The sequence below is a fragment of the Rhizopus delemar genome, genomic scaffold, assembly GCF_000149305.1.
Source record: "Rhizopus delemar RA 99-880 supercont3.13 genomic scaffold, whole genome shotgun sequence".
Taxonomy (NCBI): domain Eukaryota; kingdom Fungi; phylum Mucoromycota; class Mucoromycetes; order Mucorales; family Rhizopodaceae; genus Rhizopus; species Rhizopus delemar.
Genome location: NW_027137839.1, coordinates 55,824 through 76,538, shown reverse-complemented (window position 1 = coordinate 76,538; position 20,715 = coordinate 55,824). Strand labels below are relative to the sequence as shown.

The 20,715-nt window shown below is 36.4% G+C and overlaps 7 protein-coding genes across 7 annotated transcripts; 4 read left to right on the top strand and 3 right to left on the bottom strand.

Moving 5' to 3' along the window:
• Positions 1-611: 611 nt before the first annotated feature.
• On the top strand, positions 612-1,511 carry RO3G_13887 (uncharacterized protein; the record flags this gene model as incomplete). The annotated part of the gene is made up of 3 exons (XM_067668471.1): positions 612-656; positions 706-784; positions 835-1,511. The coding sequence occupies 3 exons, from the start codon at positions 612-614 to the stop codon at positions 1,509-1,511; spliced, it is 801 nt and encodes a 266-aa protein (XP_067524572.1).
• A 655-nt stretch (positions 1,512-2,166) lies between these two features.
• RO3G_13886 (uncharacterized protein) lies at positions 2,167-2,979 on the top strand (the record flags this gene model as incomplete). Its single annotated transcript, XM_067668470.1, has 1 exon — positions 2,167-2,979. One exon carries the CDS (start codon positions 2,167-2,169, stop codon positions 2,977-2,979), a length of 813 nt encoding a protein of 270 aa, XP_067524571.1.
• A 465-nt stretch (positions 2,980-3,444) lies between these two features.
• On the bottom strand, positions 3,445-4,836 carry RO3G_13885 (uncharacterized protein; the record flags this gene model as incomplete). Its single annotated transcript, XM_067668469.1, has 7 exons — positions 3,445-3,508; positions 3,556-3,828; positions 3,884-3,993; positions 4,043-4,193; positions 4,377-4,478; positions 4,537-4,676; positions 4,732-4,836. 7 exons carry the CDS (start codon positions 4,834-4,836, stop codon positions 3,445-3,447), a joined length of 945 nt encoding a protein of 314 aa, XP_067524570.1.
• Positions 4,837-6,269: 1,433 nt separating this feature from the next.
• Positions 6,270-7,769, top strand: RO3G_13884 (uncharacterized protein; the record flags this gene model as incomplete). The annotated part of the gene is made up of 2 exons (XM_067668468.1): positions 6,270-6,363; positions 6,430-7,769. 2 exons carry the CDS (start codon positions 6,270-6,272, stop codon positions 7,767-7,769), a joined length of 1,434 nt encoding a protein of 477 aa, XP_067524569.1.
• Positions 7,770-8,241: 472 nt separating this feature from the next.
• Positions 8,242-12,533, bottom strand: RO3G_13883 (uncharacterized protein; the record flags this gene model as incomplete). Its single annotated transcript, XM_067668467.1, has 3 exons — positions 8,242-12,255; positions 12,303-12,428; positions 12,477-12,533. The coding sequence occupies 3 exons, from the start codon at positions 12,531-12,533 to the stop codon at positions 8,242-8,244; spliced, it is 4,197 nt and encodes a 1,398-aa protein (XP_067524568.1).
• A 2,566-nt stretch (positions 12,534-15,099) lies between these two features.
• On the bottom strand, positions 15,100-16,092 carry RO3G_13882 (uncharacterized protein; the record flags this gene model as incomplete). Its single annotated transcript, XM_067668466.1, has 1 exon — positions 15,100-16,092. One exon carries the CDS (start codon positions 16,090-16,092, stop codon positions 15,100-15,102), a length of 993 nt encoding a protein of 330 aa, XP_067524567.1.
• Positions 16,093-17,025: 933 nt separating this feature from the next.
• Positions 17,026-18,591, top strand: RO3G_13881 (queuine tRNA-ribosyltransferase; the record flags this gene model as incomplete). The annotated part of the gene is made up of 8 exons (XM_067668465.1): positions 17,026-17,226; positions 17,275-17,355; positions 17,410-17,822; positions 17,876-17,935; positions 17,990-18,065; positions 18,121-18,223; positions 18,311-18,467; positions 18,561-18,591. 8 exons carry the CDS (start codon positions 17,026-17,028, stop codon positions 18,589-18,591), a joined length of 1,122 nt encoding a protein of 373 aa, XP_067524566.1.
• Positions 18,592-20,715: the final 2,124 nt, after the last annotated feature.

Below are 20,715 nucleotides of genomic sequence, written 5' to 3'. Positions count from 1 at the left end.
CTCCTTTTTTTTTTTTTTTTTTTTTTTTTTTTTCTTTTTCCGAATAAAACCAGATTTTCTTATACCCTCTCTCTCTCTCTCTTTTATGACTCAAGCGCCTGGTCTTCGTTTTTTAAACGGTTTTAAAGATAAACAAAACAGTCCACCAAAGGAACCCACCAACGACCCAGACAATGTTCAAGGCTGGCTAATGAACGTCCATTCATTTCGAAAAGAAGATAAAAAAAAAGAAAACGGGGATGCCGACATATTAGTGAATATTGTGGATGCAGATAATAATTGGTAATATGCAAAGTGTATGTTTTTGTGCAGCCAAGTATATAATTTTTATACATGAACCATATTAGCATTTCAGTAGAAAAGACAAAGAGAAGCGACGGTCGACCAGAGAGTGTACATTCAGTAGATAGTGTTAATCTGGATGAACTTATTAATGCGAACTATACTGTGGACATGGATGATGAAACTGATTTGACTGATTTAGCTAATTTGGATATAATAGATGATTCAACGGAGGACTTTTGGAATTTAAATCAAGTACTGAATAAAAAAAAGAAAAAGAAAAAGTACATTGTAATAACTTCTTTATTTCATACACATAGAATGAAGATATGCTTAGCCCTTTTAATAATGGGTTTAATGAGCTCATGACAAAGGTAATAAAAAAATAAATCAAGTGTTCATTTTTTCTCAAAATGTTATTAGCCTCCTCAATTAGATTGGACTGCACCTACTAATACCCAGATAAATGTGCCAAAGCCAGTATTGAACCCAGTTAACAAAGGTAACATGAAAATGGTTCAAGAACATGAATAACTTACTGTCCTTAAGCAGAAATCGCCTTACGTAAAAGGTCAGATAGTTTAAGTAGTGATAATAGTTTAACTTCTCAGTCCACTGTCACTCAGTATGCCAAATATGGCATGACTCCAGTGATCTATCCATCTGAATCCTCTTCTTCATCTTCTCGTCCATTAAGCCGTCTAAGTAATTACTCTGCCAGTAGTCTTGCTTCATCTTCAGGTATTCCTCATCATCCACGACCTAATGGAACAGGTATACCAACACCAAGCCGATCATACACATCAAAAAAGGAAACAAGAGTACCAACCACTAATAACAACACAGCACGTACACAGCTTGCAAAGCGTGCATCTCATATTCCCGCACCTACCTCTCATCATCATTCCCCACCTGTACCCCAAAAGACGTTGTCTTCTTCGTCCTCTCCATCTGCTCCTACGACTACTCGAAAAAGCAGAATACCAAATCAAAGAGCAAGCCACATACCAACTATTGGGAGACCCGCTTCTCCACAGACAGCTTCTCGCGTTAGCATAAGAAGCCCTACACCAAGATTGTTTCAAAAGACAGAAGAGAAAAAGAGAATATTGAGTCCTCCAACGACGGCGACGACAACAACAACTTCCAGACCAAGTGGACTTCGTCCTCCTAACAGCAGTGGTAATGCAAGAAGTATGAGTAGGATTGGAACATATAAAAAATTGTAAACATCCATATTACAAATCAAGATGTTTATGTATACAGGATTATATCATGCCTAAATACAGTTATGCCTTACGCAATCCTATTGGAAAAAAAGAATAAAGTGTATTTTATCAAAATTGACAGGATTCGTAATAATGTTACTTTAAATGGAAAGTAATCTTTTTGTTTGGTTCAAATACATTCGGAGATTGTAGTCGGCAGAACAATGAAAAGCGGATCAAAACAAGTTCCACCACTTTCTACTACTTTCTATTCTATCTAAAATGTAGATTATTCATACCTAGTTTCAAGGTTATTTATTTATCTACCTTAATTAATCTCTTTTTCTTTTGTTTTAACAAAAAATGGAAATAGTAATTGAATGATTACTAATCTTTGACGAACTAATTCGGCGAGTGAATAATATCCAAACAAACTTGCAGAAAAAACTATTGGATCTCAGTTTTACGATATTTCTATACGGTTACCATAGCAACATCGTCATAGTAATTTGGTTATCCGAAAAAGCGCTACTTTGCGCCCCTCTAGATCGATGTTTCCATATTTGGTAATGTTAAAAAAATATATAAAGCCTCTAAATTCTATCTCTCTTTTTTTTTATCTTCTTTTTAATTTATATTTATTTATTATATAATGTACACAGACTATCAATCAAATATGGGAGCCTCTCCTATTGTCACCACACCCTTTCTGGATGAAAACATCGACACACCTTACTCACCACCTTTCTTTGATACATTTGATCTTCCTTCTTATGCTAATGCTTTGAATCAAGAAATTCTAGTTGGAAATTATTTGAATGACTGGCATGAACATGGTGCCATTGCCCAATTCAATGGTGATCCAACTGAGCTTTTAATTGATAAATCAAAGACACCTCAATTGTCTGTATCCAAGTTTTCTTTTACACCTGCTCAAAAGAGTGATCACGAAGGACTTTTCCCACCTCTTCAAAGCTCAAAAAGCACTATCGATATCAAGCCGGAACCAGTGGATGATGAGTTTAGAGACTTATTAGATCTTGGCTCTCCACTGAGTGAAGAAATGGAGCCATTAGAAGAAGAGCAAGAACAAGAACAAGAAGCTGTCAAAGAAGAAAAACCAGTGAAAGAAGAAACTTCATTAAAAGAGAATCTATTGGTAGATGAGAACCCAATCGAAGAAAAGCCAAAGAAGCGAGGAAGGAAAAGAAAGCAGCAAGATGATGAAGAGAAGCCTCCAAAGAAAAGACCATCTGCCAAGAAAAGCCCAGACTCAAGATCGTATCCTTGCCCCTACTGTGACCACGTTTCCAAACGTCGATATAACCTTGGCACTCATATCAAAACACATGACAAAAACCGTACAAAGGAATTCGAATGTCCTCAATGTCTAAAGCGATTTGATAGACGTCATGATCGGGATCGTCATCTTGCTACTGTTCATCGTGATGAAAGATCCTTTACTAGTAACGATGTGCTGTCATTTTAGTCGACGTGATGGGTTAAACCGTTTTGTTTGGCAAGTCAGCATGAAGATAATGATGACTATGATTAATGACAATGATGCGCTTCACTATATACTGAAATGGCAAATACAAGAAATCAAGATTTCCCTTACTGGGAACAAACCATTCATCTTATGCAAAAGATACAAAATGCTTACACATTCTTTCAATATTTCCTTCCTCTTACTTTTATGGTTGTCTATTGGGTTCAGTGTAGCCCCTCCCCCTTTTTGTATGTTTATTTTTATACTCATTTGATATGATATTTTTTTTATTGATAACGCTGAACAATGACACTGTTTAATAAACCTGCTTCCTTAATTGTTTGATTATTATCTTCCAATTGTTTTACAGGGAATGTAGTTTGAAGAATATATTGTCTATTATGACTGCTTGTATGATTACTAATAAATGGAGTTAATATTTTGTAATTTGTAATTTTTTTTTTTTTACGCTTCAATGTATTGGCGGATGTCTCCAATTGTATGAGTATGATTTAATTTAGCAATCAACCTGACAAATACGTGAGCATTTTTTTAAGAGTAATATATACACTTTACCTCGATCCATCTCCTAAACGAATCTGAATGGATGTCACAGGCTGACTTTCATCTACAGTAGGAGCAGAGTTTTGAGAAGATGAGCTTGGGAAAGCACCGGGTGTAGGACTGGGTTCTATAATGGGAGCAGGACTACCTAATCTGTGCCCAGCGCCTTCAAATGGCTTTGGTGCAGCCTTAGGAGGAGGTCTATAATCCTCATCTTGACGTTTGATGACACGCACTTCTACTGGTTGTCCATGACGCACATTGAGCAAGGAAAGTGGGGCACGTCTTTACAATCATGTTTTTAATAAACCCTTTTTTTAAAAAAAATTCTTTTTCTTACCCGCTGTTAATGGCTGTCAACATTTCCTGATTTGCAGGATCAGTGTATTCATATAAACGTCCATCATCCACACTGAACCCATTACGCCAAAAAGTTAAATGACGAGTAACCTATAAAGAGAGATAAATAAGACACGAAAGACAGTTTGCATGATTTTACAGGTTCCAATTCTTCTTGTGCGGGTGTGGCAGCAGTGACCGGTCGAGAAACACTTGAAGGCTCATCTTCACTTCCCAACCGATAGCCAGCTCCAGTATAATAATTTGGCTTCTTCTTGGTTTCCATGCGTTCTTCATGAGCTTGTCCACCTCTAGAGAAATTTGTTAACTGTTAAAGCGATTCGATAAAAAAAAATAAAGCCAATTTACTCTGCTGCTTTTTTCAGAATATCATCCACTATATTGTTTCCCTTCTTATTGGGGCCTTGAACTACCATACCGCTGCATATCACTTTGGTTAACGATATCATTCTACACACAGGTCTACTACTTACGATTTTTCTCCACCTGCATACAAGTTTTCGTGTTCATCATCTCCAGAATTGCTCTCTTCATCCATATCATTACTAAGGTCTCTGAACGTACGGATTTTAGAGCTAAATAGAGGAAAATATGAGAGACACAGTCATTAAAATAATACGCAAATATACTTACGAAGAACCACTGGCTTTTCCTTTTGTAGATCTATAAGGAGAAGAAGGAGTTGGAGCTGGTGAATTCGCTTGCTCTTCTAAATGTTCATCGAGCGTGTTCCCGCCCCCATTATTGCTTTCAAAATATTGAGTAATGGCGACCTACGAAAAGTACACGTAATCAGTCCATGTACACATTATTTTTTTTTATCCCTACTTGTAAATCCCAGTTGCTCATTTCAAGAAAGAACTTAGCTTGAGTTTCGGTTGCTTGTGTCAAGCTGACAAATTGATCAATGGCTTCACTTTGATTATCACTCATGTTTAAAATTATTGAAAGAAATACGAGAGAGCAAGTTTACTTTTTTTTTATTCCTTTAGAGACATCGGAGTTAGTATGCTTGAGCCGTTTCTTCCAAATAAGGACTGATTGATCCTTAAAACCGATGGCTTTTCTGCGCTAACCAAAGATAAAAACCGTCTTCCAACAAACTTCAAGATTGAATGATTTTATTGTTAGCTTGTCTCAACTGAAATAAGAAGATCAGTTATGCTATTTATTTCGATTGAGAACAAATCTCTATGGAACTGAAAGTGAATACGCCTCAGATGGACGCATACCAGGTGTCTGCCTGTATAGCCTATATATACATATATATTTTGGTATTTGGTATGTTCATGATCATATACCTTCTCGTCAAACGGTTTTATGAGCTCTTTACATATGACAGTCTTTGTGTTTGCGTAGTTGCTCTTTTTGTCCAAAAGCAAGTTATTGTAGCTGTAAAGCGACATGTAAAAAAAAAAAAAAAGATCCTTATGAAAAGCAAAGGCATGCATTCTGATCTCAATCTGGTCATTATTAGAAGACGACAGGTTCTCTTTGAATTCCAATTTTGCATGAAGGAATAGACGGAGCATGAACAGATTTGTTGGGAAACAAGAAGAAAAACTGTATAGGATTATTTTAAATATCAAAGGGTAAAGAAAAGCAAGAGTTGTATAATTATTCGCCGATATATCTTTGAGATAAAACATATAGATTTGTATAGTTGGTCTCCTTTTCTTGACTACTATGCCTGATAAGCTGATGTAAGCATCTCTAATAAAGAGAACGTGATCAGTAATGTACTACCTTTATTGTACGCGTGTCGACTTCAAGAGTATCTCAAAAAGTTTCACAAAGGATCAGAGGATTCTTTTGTAAAGGAAAAAAAAATTTTATTGGTTACTTTTTTATTTACAAGAATAAAAATGCTTGGAAAAAAAGAAAGATTTCCAGATGCTTTAAAAAGATGAAAAACTGATTTCTTCAGAAGATGATCAAAACAGTGTTTCAATGTAACGTCTTTTAGTTCTTTAGGCGTGATTGTTTCACAAGCAGGTTTTTATCCTTTAAAATCACCAGTGGTAGTTGTACTCGGTACATTTTATTCGCAAGTTGATTTTCTAGAATGAATGAGGGTATATATAAGGCTAACTGTATTTATAGACAAGCGGGGGCTAATTCTTTATGATGAGGATGTTATGTAAAGTGCCTGACTGACGGAGTTTTAATGGTACAATTGTATTATTTTTGCTTAAATTAAAAAGATGGGGTTACATAAATTTTCCTTTTCTTTTCTTCTTGCTTTTTTATTTGTTTACAAATTATAAAAAAAAACAAGTGATATGATGCCAACAATAAACATCACTAAAGACACACTTCGTGTACCTTCTGGACCCCCTTCACCTACACTTTCAACAACATCTTTCATGTCTTCCGTTTCTTGGATGGCAGAGAAAACCTCTACAGAATTAATTCCAATGTTAAAGAATGCGTATACTGCTCTCAAAGACAAGGAAAAAGGTAATAACAAGGGGTGTGCGAAAAATTGAGCCCTTGCTTACATGTGATTATCAACTCTGTATATAGATCTAGTGCTTGCAGCCGAAATAGGAAAGTCATTATTGGAACACAATTTACGCTTAAAGTCAAATTATGATTCGCTCTTACAGTCGACAACACCTCCTATCACGCCTTCATCATCCACTTCAAACAAATACATTCAAGAACAGCCGATCATTGATATAAGTGAGGAGGAGCATACGATGCATTTTATACCTTCTCGCATCACGCGTGAAGCAATGATCGAAGTACTCGAAAGAAAAAATGCGGATCTGACAAAGAAACTGGAGCTGGCCATGGCAGAGCAAGATAAGCTTATGAAAAGCAATTCAAAAAATACCCGAAAATTAGAGAATGAGATATCCCTTTTGAAAAGTAATCTAGATATTGCGACAACAAAGATGCAAGAGCTTGAAGAAATGAATGAAAGACAACGAAAGCAGGAAGAATTGATGGCCTCAAAGCAAACACAAAACAAAATGGATGAAGAACTGGTAGAGGAACTTTATAATGAAATTGATAAAATGGAACAAGAAAAACAAAATATGATCCAATCGAAATTGGAATTAGAAACAAAGTTGGCTGCCACTTTGAAGGATCTGGGTGAGTTAAAAGTACAGTTTGAAAAGTTTGAATTCACCCAAAGTGACTTTGAGGAGCTCAAAGAAGCTTATGAGCGACAGTTTGCTCATATTGAAGAATTGAAAACCAGTCTAGAGGAACATAGAATCATCATTCAACGATTAAAGGAACGTGGTATTAATGTGAACACGGCCTATTCAACATCAGCATCGAGTGAACATGGAGACATATCGAAAAAGCATACGCTCCTGGGCGAATTAGAATCTGAATGGTTGAAAACAAACAATAAATCTCCTGCTGTTGCTCCTTCTTCTCCGCAAACTTTTATGGAATTTACTGAAAAGTCCTTGTCTGCGATTTACAATGCACCTTCTTTAATTGGGCTAGAAAGTGTACTATCAAAAGCAACTGGTATGGACCCTCAGTTAATAGATGACGCTATCAACCTTATTAATCAAATCGAGGCTGAGCATTTTCAAGAAAAAACCTTGGCACTTTATGAAAAGCATGGAAATTATGATGAAATAAGTGATGATGAGGGTGACTTTGGTATCTTCCAAGATCGCTACCCAGAGTCAGGTCTTTATCCTTCTTTGTCAAGGCCGGAGCAAATGCAGATTCAGCGATTTGTTGATGAGCCAAAGACTTTTGTGGGAAAACTTCAAAATCACGTTCGAAAATTATTTACCTTGGTTTGGAAATGGTGTAGATTCTCAGTGATCCTTGCTACTGCTCTTATCATCAATGCGTATCAAGGCCCTGATTCTTTATTAATAGCCTACTAAGCGCACAAACGCATATATATATCCAACCATTTGTATAACCTTTTTCTTACCTTTCCTTATATTTACTTTCTTAAAATAATGTATATAAAACATATAACGTATACACACTCTCTCTTTTTTTGTTCATACTTGTTTCATCACTATTTATGTCATCGGTACATCTTTCAGAATGTTGCCGAATGATTATTTAATACATAATCTCAAACCAGGCACAATGTAATATCATCTATCTTCTTGTTCGTCATGCCTTACAAACTACAGGTATGGGAGGATCATTTGAGGCTTTTATATATGAAACATCTCGTGATATTCTCTTGTTACAATCATTGGGTAGGACAGTTAATGAAGTACAGAAGAACAAAAAAAAAGCCTGACTGAACCCTGATGACATAGTTTTATGTATTGAAAAAAAAAAAGCAAGGTGTATTATATTGAACATTATAAACAAAAAGTAATTTGTATAGCTTGTATATTAAATATTGATCACTTCATTTGAGCATCCACTGCACCTTGGCACTTCCATGAATGCGTTGAAGGATGGTTTTTCTAGAGGAGGTAATTTGCCAACTGCTGGTATAAATTCGCCTACAGGTTCTTCTGTCTGTTCCTCTTCCTGATTAAAAACCTTCCAATCAAATCCGCTTTCGCTCACAGGACTGTACCCATTCGCCATTAGTTTCATCTGTGCGGTATCTAACGCCACTCGTCCGGATAAAAGGTTATCTTCATGATATTCTTTCTGGCGCCACATTCTTTCCAGTTCTTCATCATATTCACTTTTCAATCTTTCCATAGCTACTCTTAATTCCTGTCTTTCTCTATCAATTTGAGACTTTTCTCTTTGCAACTTGGCTTCAGCCTCAAACTGACGTTCACGTTGAGCAGTAAGTTCATTTCGAATGGTCGTAAAGGCTTCATATTGTCTTTGCAGCTTGTGCTCAAGTTCTTCCTTTTCTGGCGTACTTGCACATTTGGCCTCCAATGCACGCACCTTTTCTCTCAATTCCTTCATCCTTTGCTCAGCTTCTGTTGGATTTAAGAACTTATCGGATGCCTCTTCGACTGCCTCTTCCTTTGCTTTTGTTAACTCTTCTAGCTTTTCTTCCTTTTGCCTCAAGTTTTCCTTCATCTGATCGTATTCACTCTCTATTTCTGATAGCCTGACAATTTGCTGTTGCATTTCCTCTATTTTTTTATCGCGTGTTTGGAGCTGTCTTTTGATATCTGCCTGCTGAATGTCGGCCATTTTTCTTTCGGCACTACGGCCCTCTTTGCTCTCAAGCGAACGGATCTTTTGTTTCAATTCTTCTACTTCTTTTGCCGATGCATTTTGCTTTGATTGGCGACTGTTTTGATCCTTGGCTAAGGCTAACTGACCTCGAAGCTTTTTGATTTCTTTTTTGCTATTCTTCAACTCTTCATTCAACTGCTCAGAATTTTCTGTCGTTTCATTGTTTGCTTTTGTCTTTAGAGCTTCGATCTCCGAACTCAGTTCCTTTGATCTGGCTTGTTCATCGGACATTTTCTCTTCATACTCGCGTTTCAGTCGATCGATTTCTTCTCGATAGTATCTTTCTTTCTCTTCAAGTTCATCTGTAGCAGCCTTATTGTTTGCTGATTGCTCTATTTTTTGGTTTTGCTCCAATTTGACTGCATCTAATTCGTGATGAATAAGCTGAAGCCTTGACTCAAGATCTCTATTGGCTTGCTCGGCTTTTGTCAGTTTTTCTATTATTTCTTTCATGTGCGTCTGCTCTTCAGATAACTTGGTCTGCCATTCTTCTTTTTCCTTTTCTAATATGGATAATTTTGATTCTTGCGTGGCAGATCTATCTTTGACTGTAGCTAGTTCTTGATCTTTCATTTGTATTTGGCCCTGGAATGCTTCATCTTGCTGCTTTACTGTTTCCTCAAGTTTGGCAATCTTGCTTTCAAATGAGGTATTAGAAGTAGACAAAAGTTTTTCTTTTTCTTCAAGCTCAGTACGAAGACGACGGATGTCTATCTCGAGTGAAGAGGCGTTAGATTGATGCTGATCCTCTAATTCCTTAAGTTTCGACTGTAATTGTTTGGCATTTTCACGTTCAGACTGAATTGAATCTTGAAGTTCTTGAATCAATCTTTTATGACCATTCTCTTGTTCCTTCCATGCATCTGCATTCTCCTGTTGTTGTTTGGCCCTTGTTCGCTCACCATCAAGCTCTGTCTGTAGAGCAGACAAGGTATCCTGGTGTTCCTGCTTTAATTTCTCAATGGCATCTTGTAATTCTGTCGACTTGGTGCGTTCTACCTCGACTTCAGCTTGCAAACTGTTTGTTGAGTTGTGGAGCTTCAGCTTCATCTTACCCAAGGCTGAACTCTTTTGTTGTACCTTTTCACGTTCCACATCCAGTTCATTTTGTAAGGCGGTGAGTGCTTGAGTATGCTCAGATTTTAGATTTTCAAAGTATTCGATTTGTTGGTGCAGCTCGGATATTTTGGTGCGTTCAGCATCAAGTTCACGCTGAGTGATGGATAAGGTGTCAGCATGCTCTTTCTTGAGTTTTTCAAGTGTGTTGATCATGTCTTGCAATCCTGCTGATTTTGCTCTTTCCGCATCCAGTTCAGCTTTTAACCCACTCGACGTCGTATCGTGTTTCTCCTTCAATTGATCGAGAGCATCCGTCTTCTCTTGCAGTTTCGCCCGCTCTGCGTCAAGCTCCACTTGAAGGTTTTTTACAGAGGCTGTATGCTCTTCTTTAGACTGCTGGAGATGATCGATTGTTGCTTGCATTTCTGTTGATTTGTTGCGTTCTGACTCTATCTCTTTTTCAAGACGCTTGGCATTCTCAACATGTTCCTCTTTCATCTTTGTTATTTGAGATTCTAAATCAGTGCATTTATCTTGTTTCTCTTTGAGCTCGTTTTTGAGTGCGGCCATTTCATTTCCGAGCTGTGATTTACTGTCATTAGATTCCTGCAGGACTTTTTGCTTTTCTTGCTTGAGCATATTATTCTGCTTTTCAAGTTCTTTGATTTTGTTTTCTTCCATTTCAAGACGGTCTTTAATTGATTTCAATTCATTTCTGGCTTCATCAAGGGAGGTTTGCATACCGTCTGAGCTCTTTTCTTTGTCTGATAGCTTTTCCTTTAATTCGTTGATTTCTTTCTCAAACTCTTTTAATTTAACTTGATGCAATTCGGTTTCTTTCTCTTTTGCGGACTGTAATTCCTTGAGCTTCTTTTCCAACTCAATTGATTTAGTATGCTCATCATTTAACTCTTTCTTGGTGGCTGTCACTTGATCTTCGAGTGTCTTTACTTTTTTCTCTGCCTTCTTTTTCAATTTCTCTTGTTCGTTCAGCGCTGTCTTTACTTCATCCACCTTGGTACGTTCACTAGCAACAAGGCCCTGTACAGAGGCCAGTTCTTGTTCAAGGTCAGCAATCTTCGTAAGATAGCTCTCTTTCTCCTCTACATGAACCTTATGTTGCTCCTGTGCTCTCGCTTCCATATTATCTAGTTGTTTTTTGAAACCTTGTTCCATGGCTTTCAATTTGTCTACAAATTCACTAGTCTTTTTTATTTCTAATTCAAGTTGACTTTTAGTCGCTGCAAACTCCTTCTCGAGTTCCTTTCTGCTAGATTCTATAGTCTGCTTTGTTTTCTCTGACTCTTCGAGTTTTGATTGAAGCTTTTTGGATACGTTATGTTGCTCTTTGAGTTGCTTTTGAATGGACGATAACTCCTGCGCAACATCCAAAGCTGATTTTTGATGTCCATCTAGTTCCTTCTTTAAATCATCCAGTTCATTTACTTGAGTCTCTAGGGATATCGATTTTTCCTTTTCAGTATCCAATTGATTTTTCATACTTTCTAATTCTTGCTGAAGATTTATAATAGATGCTTCACCTTTTTGCCTTTGGTTTTCCAAATTATTTTGCAACTCGTTTGTCTTGGTACGTTCAGAATCCAGCTGCTTCTCAGCAATGGATAGATTTTCTTGCAGACTAGCCGCTCTTGATTCATGATGAGCAAGATCCTTTCTCAGCTGCTCAAGTTCATTTATTTTGGCTTGAAGCTTCGAGGATTGTTTATGTTCTCGATCGAGTTCGTCCTTGATGGACTCCAGTGTCTTTCGAGCGTTGGCTGCATCTGATTCGAGCTCCTGTTTCTCTTTTTCATAAAGCGCGCGCAAATCGTTTGCCTTGGCCTCGAGTTTCTTGGCATGTGATTGCTCCTTTTGAAGTCTGTCCTTCACCAACGATAATTCCTCCCCGTCTTTCTCGTTTTTTTCTTCTTCTTTTTTTAACTGGACCTCTAGTTCATTCTTTGCCTCACTGAGCCTCTTTTCTGCCTCGTCCTTTTGTTTTTGTAGTTCGCTGCTGAACTGGTCAGAAAGTTGTTTGATTTTGTTTTCGTGTGTTGCACGTGCGGAATCTGCCTCTGCCTGCAGTTGCTGAATCGTTTCTTTTGATTGCCTTAACTGTTCTTCAAAAGACAAAGTCTAGTTCATGTTAGTGTCTCCTTTTTTTCCTATTAATTTATCATTACCGTAGACTTGGCTGGTTCGGGTTCTTCTTTTAGAGAACTTATTTCTTCAGTGGTGGATTGACTGGTTGGTGGGCTTGATGGTTCAGCCACATTAGCATGGTCAGCCTTACTTTGAAACTTTTTTAACTACCAAAGGGTTTAGTACTCCTTTCTATTTTGTCAGGCCTTCTTTACCTTTTTACGAGCAGCAAGGAGTTTTGCCTTTCTTTCTTGATCCTCAGGTGTAGACATGTTGAAGAAGAAAAAAAGCTGATTATTACAACCTGGTGTTTCCAAAGTCAGCTCATGTGCGTTACAATGCCGATTCAATCGCTACATTTCTCAATCCTGTACGTCATTTTTCACTTTATTCAAGCTTGCCTTGTTCTTTACAAAATTAACACTTGTACCTTCGTAACCTTCAAAGACTGTCCTTTAATAAAGGGTATTTATTTTTCCTGTAGCTGGATTTTGTTATTTGAATGCATTGGTTCTTAAAAAGTAGACCAATTTTAAAATGATCTAATCAACCAATCAAAAAGTTTGGCGTTTTTCCGCTTTCTTATATAAAATGGACTTTTTCCTGTTTCAATGATTGAAATTGACAGCAGTAGCTACATCGAATGTACAGAAGACTACTGTGTATGATGTGAGTATACCTTTGTACATTCGCTTTTTAGTCACACCATGCTTTCAAAAGGAATACTTTTGATTGTAGAATACTATGTGTGACGAGCGAGAAATGGACATGTCTTACATCTCTTTTGAGTATTTGGCTCTAACATTTATCATTGCCTTAAGTATGTTTTGATTTGGGTTTACATCCTTTTAGAGAATTGATTGCATACATTCAGAAAACAGTTGCGTAGTTGAAATTTCCACTCTGCACAAATAAAAATTTTTAAGTTGCAAGTTTACTTAACTCAATTTCGCATATCAAATATAATATGATTGCAGAACTATACGATCATTTACAAAGGATCTTTATTAAAACAAGCTTTGAAACTTAAATTCGAATAGTGGCAAACCATTTAAGGTCCTCAAACGGACACTTAAGTTCAGAGTCTTCTCTTTCAGAAGTCTTTCTCTTTTGATTTTACTTTCAACTACAGACCAGAGCTGTTCAATCAGGCTGAGCTCAGGGAATTCATCCATCTTGCATAAACTTTTCGGTTACAAAACTTTCCTTGTTTACTGTCAATCAAAGTATACTCTTCATGCTCTTACAACACTCAAAAAAAGCTAAGAATGTCAAATCCAGCCTTGGCAGTCAGAGAGTACCTGGCTTTTTCGATTGAAGAAACAATTATTCCTATCGACACAACATTTACTCTTGGAGCATGGTGCTGAATGCTGTTTTTGACATTTAGCTAAAGCTCATTGATGGGGCTCAGGAAAGAAGCGTAAAGAGGAAGATAGAGGCACTAGGAGCCTCTTTTCTTGATAAAATCCCTTACAACAGAAGGTGCATAGATAAGCTTGTCAGTGAAGATGGCATCTTTGCTGCATTACAATGTCGTCAGTACTTGAGCAATTTTACTTCAAAGTTGCTTTTTATTGTTTTTATTGTTTCCTTTAATATAAAAATTCTGATAGATAAATTTCTGTTCGTCTTTAACCACTCATTATAGCTTCAGTACATTTGTAGCTGATATAGATATCACTTGCCTCTCCCGTGCTTTGATAACCAAAAAAAAAAAAAAAAAAAAAAAAAGGCATTTTGTCGTAATCTGCTCCAATAAAATCCATTGTTAGACTCTTCTAGAAACTTCTTCCTTAACCATAAATCAAATGCTCAATTTTCTAATATGTCTTACGAATAATTATGAATTAAAGCATGGTATATAAAAAGAGAATAGCACATAAAAGCAATGAAGGATAATAAGAAAAAAAATTAAGGATAGGAAGGGAATAAACGCGGCCTAAAGCAGACATTCCATGGCTATCCTCTTTTTTTGGTCAGTTTAAAAATAATTGGTCCAATTAATTCGCCCATGAGTTTGGGTTATTCAGAGCTATACCTGAGAGACGCAATTCTTGATATTGATTCTTCAAGCGTACACTATTTCAACAATGCTATTAGTGCTTTTGCATGTGATATCGTATCTTACCTTGATCTTCCAACAGAACTGAATCAACTTCAGTACAAAGTCTTTTCTGTTTTGAAAGTCTGGCTTTATAAATAGAGATGATTATCTCCAAAGTTTAAACACGCTTTCTTTCTTATAAGAAGTGCTCCAAAAATGAAGCTGCGCGTCTGATTTTTTTTTCCCTTGCAGTTGAAGTTATGCCATTTTTATATAGTATTAAGTTTTATCTGCCGCATGAATAAAAAAAACTTTAACCTTTGTGAATTTTTTGGCAGAGGCAAAAGCATAATCATCAGCTATAGTTTTGAGCATTGCCAATGTACCGAATATGGCCTTGTGATGATCGAAATTTGCCAAAGGAGACGCGATACTTCACGTGTGAGTATCGTGAAACAAAAGCTGTAAAAACTAACCAATCTGTCAGTATCAGAATGCTTATCTTCAAGTGAAGCATCTGAATCATATGAAGCAACTATTAAAAAAAAGGAGAATAACAAAAAAGGCCTTCCATTACTGTATTTCCACTTCAATTTCGACCAAATCGGCAACTAAATTCGACCAATAAAAAATAAATTATGACCAAAAGTGACGTCTCATTTCGACCAAATGAACTTGCTTATTTCGTCCATTTGTGTACCTTTATTTCGACTAAATTAGAAAGAACTTTTCGACTAAAAATAAAAATAAGTTCGACCAAGCTGCAATGGGCTTTCAACTGCATGGTCGAACTAAAGAAGTTCTTCTTTATTTAAACAACGCTCAAAGAAGGATTCGGCGTGCCTAATCCAGCCTTGACAGTCCTCAGGAGTCACTTGCTCTGCAGCCTCTCTTATCCTTGCTACCAAGTTATCGCGATCTGTCATTGGAGATCTGCGAACAAGTGTCTTTACCTTGGCCCAAAACTCTTCTATTGGATTTAAGAAAGGGGAGTAAGGTGGAAGGTATATTATTCTATATCCCCTCTTGCTGACCTCCTCTGTGATCTTTTCAGGTTTATGGATAGGTGCATTATCCATGACTAAATTGCAACCCTTCAAGTTGTGTTTATCAAGGACACCCATGACGTGTATAAGAAATGCCATGAACTCTTTCCACTTTGTACCAGCTTTAGTTACCTTCAGCCCAACATTGATGACACCAAGGGAACAAATTGCGCCTAGTATGGAAACTGACGGTCCCCTGGTGGTTGCTACTACAACCTTTGCAGGCTCACCTTTCTTTGATCTGCCCTGACTTCTTACAGTATGAAGGTTGAATCCAGCTTCATCAATGAAAATACAGTTTTGCATAAAACTGATATTGGAGTCTTTAATCCACGCCTCAACAGCTCTAAATCTCAGTTCAATAACGTCAGGAGAATTTCGTTTGGCAGGAATCTTTGTAATTCTCTTTAACGTGTAAGAGCAGCTTTCTTTCAGGTGTTTATCCACGCCAGATTTAGAAATACTCAAGCCCTCAAATTTATCACTGAGGGCGTCAACCATTTGATCTAGCGTGACTACCGGGTTATTATCAATGAATTCTTCCAAAAACTTCGTATGCTCTTTCTCTAGCTTGCGAAGGTGCTGATTCTTTTTTGGCTGCTCTTCAATAGCATCATCTACTTCTAAAGTCTTTTCTTTTTTGGATGCTTCTTTTGCTGCTTTAACCCAAGACTTCAAGGTAGATACAGGTATACCATACTTCTCTCCAACCTTGCTGTAACTAAGAGGAGTAAACATATACGTCTGGATAGCCCTGTCGTTTTCTTTGTGTAATTCTGATACTGCCGTCTGTTAGTTTTCTTCTTAGCTCTTTTTTCTTCCACTATGTTAACTTGTGGCTCTTGAACTTGATTTGAGACTTCTGTATTGAAAACTTCATACATTTGAAATTTGTTTTGATCATTAAACTCGTAGACGTCGCCAGATTCACTCATTAACAAAAAATTAATAAAAGGAATTTTAGTTGAAAACTCATTGCAGCTTGGTCGAACTTATTTTTATTTTTAGTCGAAAAGTTCTTTCTAATTTAGTCGAAATAAAGGTACACAAATGGACGAAATAAGCAAGTTCATTTGGTCGAAATGAGACGTCACTCTTGGTCATAATTTATTTTTTATTGGTCGAATTTAGTTGCCGATTTGGTCGAAATTGAAGTGGAAATACAGTAAGTTGTTAAAAGTTGTGACTGCTGCAATATATGGTTGTTCAAAGAGATTCTCTTTCAGATATCACACAAGTTTAATAGACAACTTAATAAAGGCTGTTGATACATATTATGATTAAATATATTATTTGATTCTCAAAGGAAGATTTGTAAGAGGTCTCTACCTTTTTTTATCTCACATAGGCCCCTAAATTGTGTTTTATTTCGTCGTTCTTGCGCTTATTCAATAAACATTTAACTATCTCTTTCAGGTATATGAAAACATATGACTGTACAAAGATAATCTAACTCGGATAGTATGTATACGTTTACTCAGTTTACCCAAGCTACATTAATCTTTGGGATCATATTCCAACTTGAGTCTGTGACTTTAACTGTGACAGCCACTGTCTGTCAACTTTTTTTTTTCGAAAAAAAGGGGGGAAAAACTACACTTTTTCTTTTCTCCAGAAGTGTCTCTGTCAATACTAAATCAACTTAAAAACAACTCTTGTTTACTGTCTAATATGAAGAGTGCGCTTACTTTTGAAACTATAGCTAAATGTTCTACTACAAAAGCTAGAGTCTCCAACTTGACTTTACCCCACGGTCCAGTGGATACACCTGTATTTATGCCTGTTGGTACTCAAGGTACCATGAAGGGTATGTTACCCGACCAGCTTGAAGAATTGAACTGTCAAATTATGTTAAATAATACCTATCACCTTGTAAAATACTATATTGTTATTATTATTTTTGTGCTTACATGTTCCTAGGGGCTGAAACCAGGAAAGGAAACTTTGGATCTTATTGGTGGAGCACACAAGTTTCAAAGTTGGAGACGAAATCTTTTAACGGTAATAAGAAAGAAGGCCAATCCTGTATGTGTGTATTGATAACGATTTTTATAGGACAGTGGTGGATTTCAAATGGTTTCACTCTTAAAACTCGCCAAAATAACCGAGGAGGGCGTTGAATTCCAATCACCTCACGATGGTTCACTGATGATGCTTACACCAGAACATTCAATGGAACTTCAAAATACAATTGGTGCTGATATCATGATGCAATTGGACGATGTCATCTCTTCCTTAACGACAGGACCCCGTGTAGAAGAAGCCATGTGGAGATCGATTCGATGGCTTGATCGATGTATTAAGGCACACAAGAACCCAGACACTCAAAATCTGTTTGCTATCATTCAGGGTGGTTTAGATCTTGATTTGAGAAAGAAATGTATAGAAGAGATGGTCAAGAGAGATACACCCGGATATGCAGTAGGTGGGTTAAGTGGAGGTGAAGAAAAGGACGTTTTTTGGAGAGTGTAAGTTGATGAAGACAGGCGAATGAAAAAGAAACTGATTGATATCATTTTAGTGTCACATCCTGCACAGATATGCTACCAAAGAATAAACCCATTTATTGTATGGGTGTTGGGTAAAGATATAAAAGTAAAGAAGAAAAGAATATGAACTGATATTTATTATGCAGATACGCTGAAGATTTAGTTGTCTGTGTTGCTTTAGGTGTGGATATGTTTGATTGTGTCTTTCCAACAAGAACAGCTGTAAGTGTAGAATTTTATTACAGATTGACAGCTGATAGCAATTTCTTTTTAATAGCGATTTGGTAATGCTTTAACCATGAAGGGCGTTGTTTCATTAAAATCAGGGAAATATGCAACTGACTTTGGACCCATTGAAGAAGGCTGTGATTGCTCAACCTGTAAAAACTATACACGATCCTACACTCATCTAAATATAATAACAAAAGACACTGTGGGCTGCCATCTTGTATCTATTCATAACATAGCTTTTCAATTGAGATTGATGCGTGAAATGAGAGAAGCAATCAAGAAAGATGTATTCCCTGAATGGATCAAGGAGTTCTTTAACGGATATTTTGGTGACAAGTCAAAGTATCCAACTTGGGCTGTGAATGCATTAAAGAGTGTGAATGTCGATTTACTGTAATAATAATAAAAAATTGTTTTATTAATCTTCTGTTACTTCATAAGCCTTATTTACAATTAATCTATCTTTATCTATTGTATATATTACAGTATCTTGGTTGATTGCCAGCAACTCTTTTAATCTTTCTATCGTCTTGCACAGTTGACGGATCCTTGATATGTCCCATATATGAAGGATTGGTATTTCTAGTGGTGTTATCGTAAAAATTTGTTGTTGTTTATTATCCTCATGTACGTCTTTGGTAATAAATAAATATTCCTTTTCTTTTATATCAAATGTATTCCAATCGACTGTAGCATCAAGGTCAAATGTGTCCTCGCTCTTCTTTGGTTGACGATGATTTCTTTCCGTGTGAGCATAATAGTCTGCTTTACATAACACTTCAATGAATGAATGTATTTCTTGCAAAATTTCCTCTTCTGATTTAGGCGGCTCATCATAATAAGGAAATTCAATATGTTTCAACAGTTCATGTCTTTCACCTGCGCTTCCTGTATTTATACTGTCATTGCCACGCCTTATAAATATACATGCTTGTGTACAGTGTCCGTTCTCTAAATTGTCTTGTTTATTATTTAAAAGACCTATTCCATGCAGTTTCATTTCATAATCATATTTTGTTGCTCCTTCTAAACACCTATTTATAATTAACATCGATTTGTGTATTTTTTTTTTATCTACTTTACCAATTTTGAAACTGCTGGCGTGTCCACTCAAATTTATGATCATCGTGTCGAAATATTGCTTTTTCTGTTCCATACTGAAGATCTGGAAAATTGACGTTATATTCACAATTTGGGGTGGTTACGATGAGTATGCGTGGTCTATAAAAACCCAAAGTAACTTCAAAGAATGGTTTCAGGTCCTCTTCATAAAGATGTTCAATTACTTCACTGCATACAATGGCTTCATATGCCTTTAGGCGATCATCTGGTACACCAACAGATCCTATATGTATTTATTAACAACATTTAATTGAAATAACGTATAACTTGCTACCTTTGTAAATATCAATTTCAAGTGGATGTATCCTTTTTTGCTTATAGTCAGAAGGCCAAGGTAGACAAGCCTCAATAGCCTCCTCTAAAACTTGACTACAAATGTCAATTCCTGCCATTTTCTTGATGCCATCACTTTCCGAAGAAGGAATCAAGAACGAAAGAACTGATGCTTCCCCACAACCATAATCCAAAACCTAGGCGTTTTTCTTTATTTAAAAAAAATCTTAATGACATTGAATAGCTTTTTTTTACTGATTGAACTTGAAATTGCCTCAGAATATCAAGTATAAACAATCTTCTTTGTCTCCAAAGAGGTGGGCAAAAGCATTGCTCGTTTTCTTCCACGTAGTCTTTCATATTGATAATAATAAAGCGAAGAAAGAAAGCAATATGTCTTCACTCTTTATTTTTTCTTTGTATATGTCTTTGCTTTATTTTTTAATTTTTTTGTAAAAAGCGTTTATTCAAGTGCCGCTAACGCCGTTTTATAAATTCTCAATTTTTGCAGGAACATTTTTAAGAACCAAAAAATGACAGAACAGAAATGATAAAACTAAGAAGTTTTTTAAATAGAAGCTCTTAATCTTTTGACAATTGTTTAATACAACCAGTACGGTGGATTTTGTCGTTTCGGTAAAATATTATTGGCAGTTACAGAAAAGGTAATTGTCAGTTGAAGGATTTAAATGTCAGTAATTGAACAATAAGTGTCGAAAAATACACTAATCTCTGGATCCTCAGTTGCTGTATGCTCTCCGTTATCTGGCGTGCCTATTGAAGATTTACCATTGATGGCTTTCCTTTTATTGATAAAAAAACGGATCACTAGTGCCATGTCGCAGTCTGCCACTCTCAAAAGAGGCAGACTCAACCTTGATAGGCATTCTTAATTGCTTACACTTTGTTTCCTTTAGTTCACACCGCTCTCAGATGCGTGACCCCTATTACATTTTATAAATGAAAATAAAACCACTTGTTTACAAAAAAAATGTCGAAAAACAAAACTTTACTTGTCGATTCCTGTTAGAGCATACTATCATTTTAAGTTAGAACAAAGTGTCGTTTCCAAATATACAGCGCGACCGGCTGCATAAATCAATGATCAGTTACAGTAACAATTAACTTTATTAATATGATCATTCTTTCAATTAGTGCTTTCAGTGATGGGCGGCATGAATACTTCTCGTATCCACGGCAGACAATATGTTGAGCAACATGAAGAATTTGATGAAAATTTTCCCAT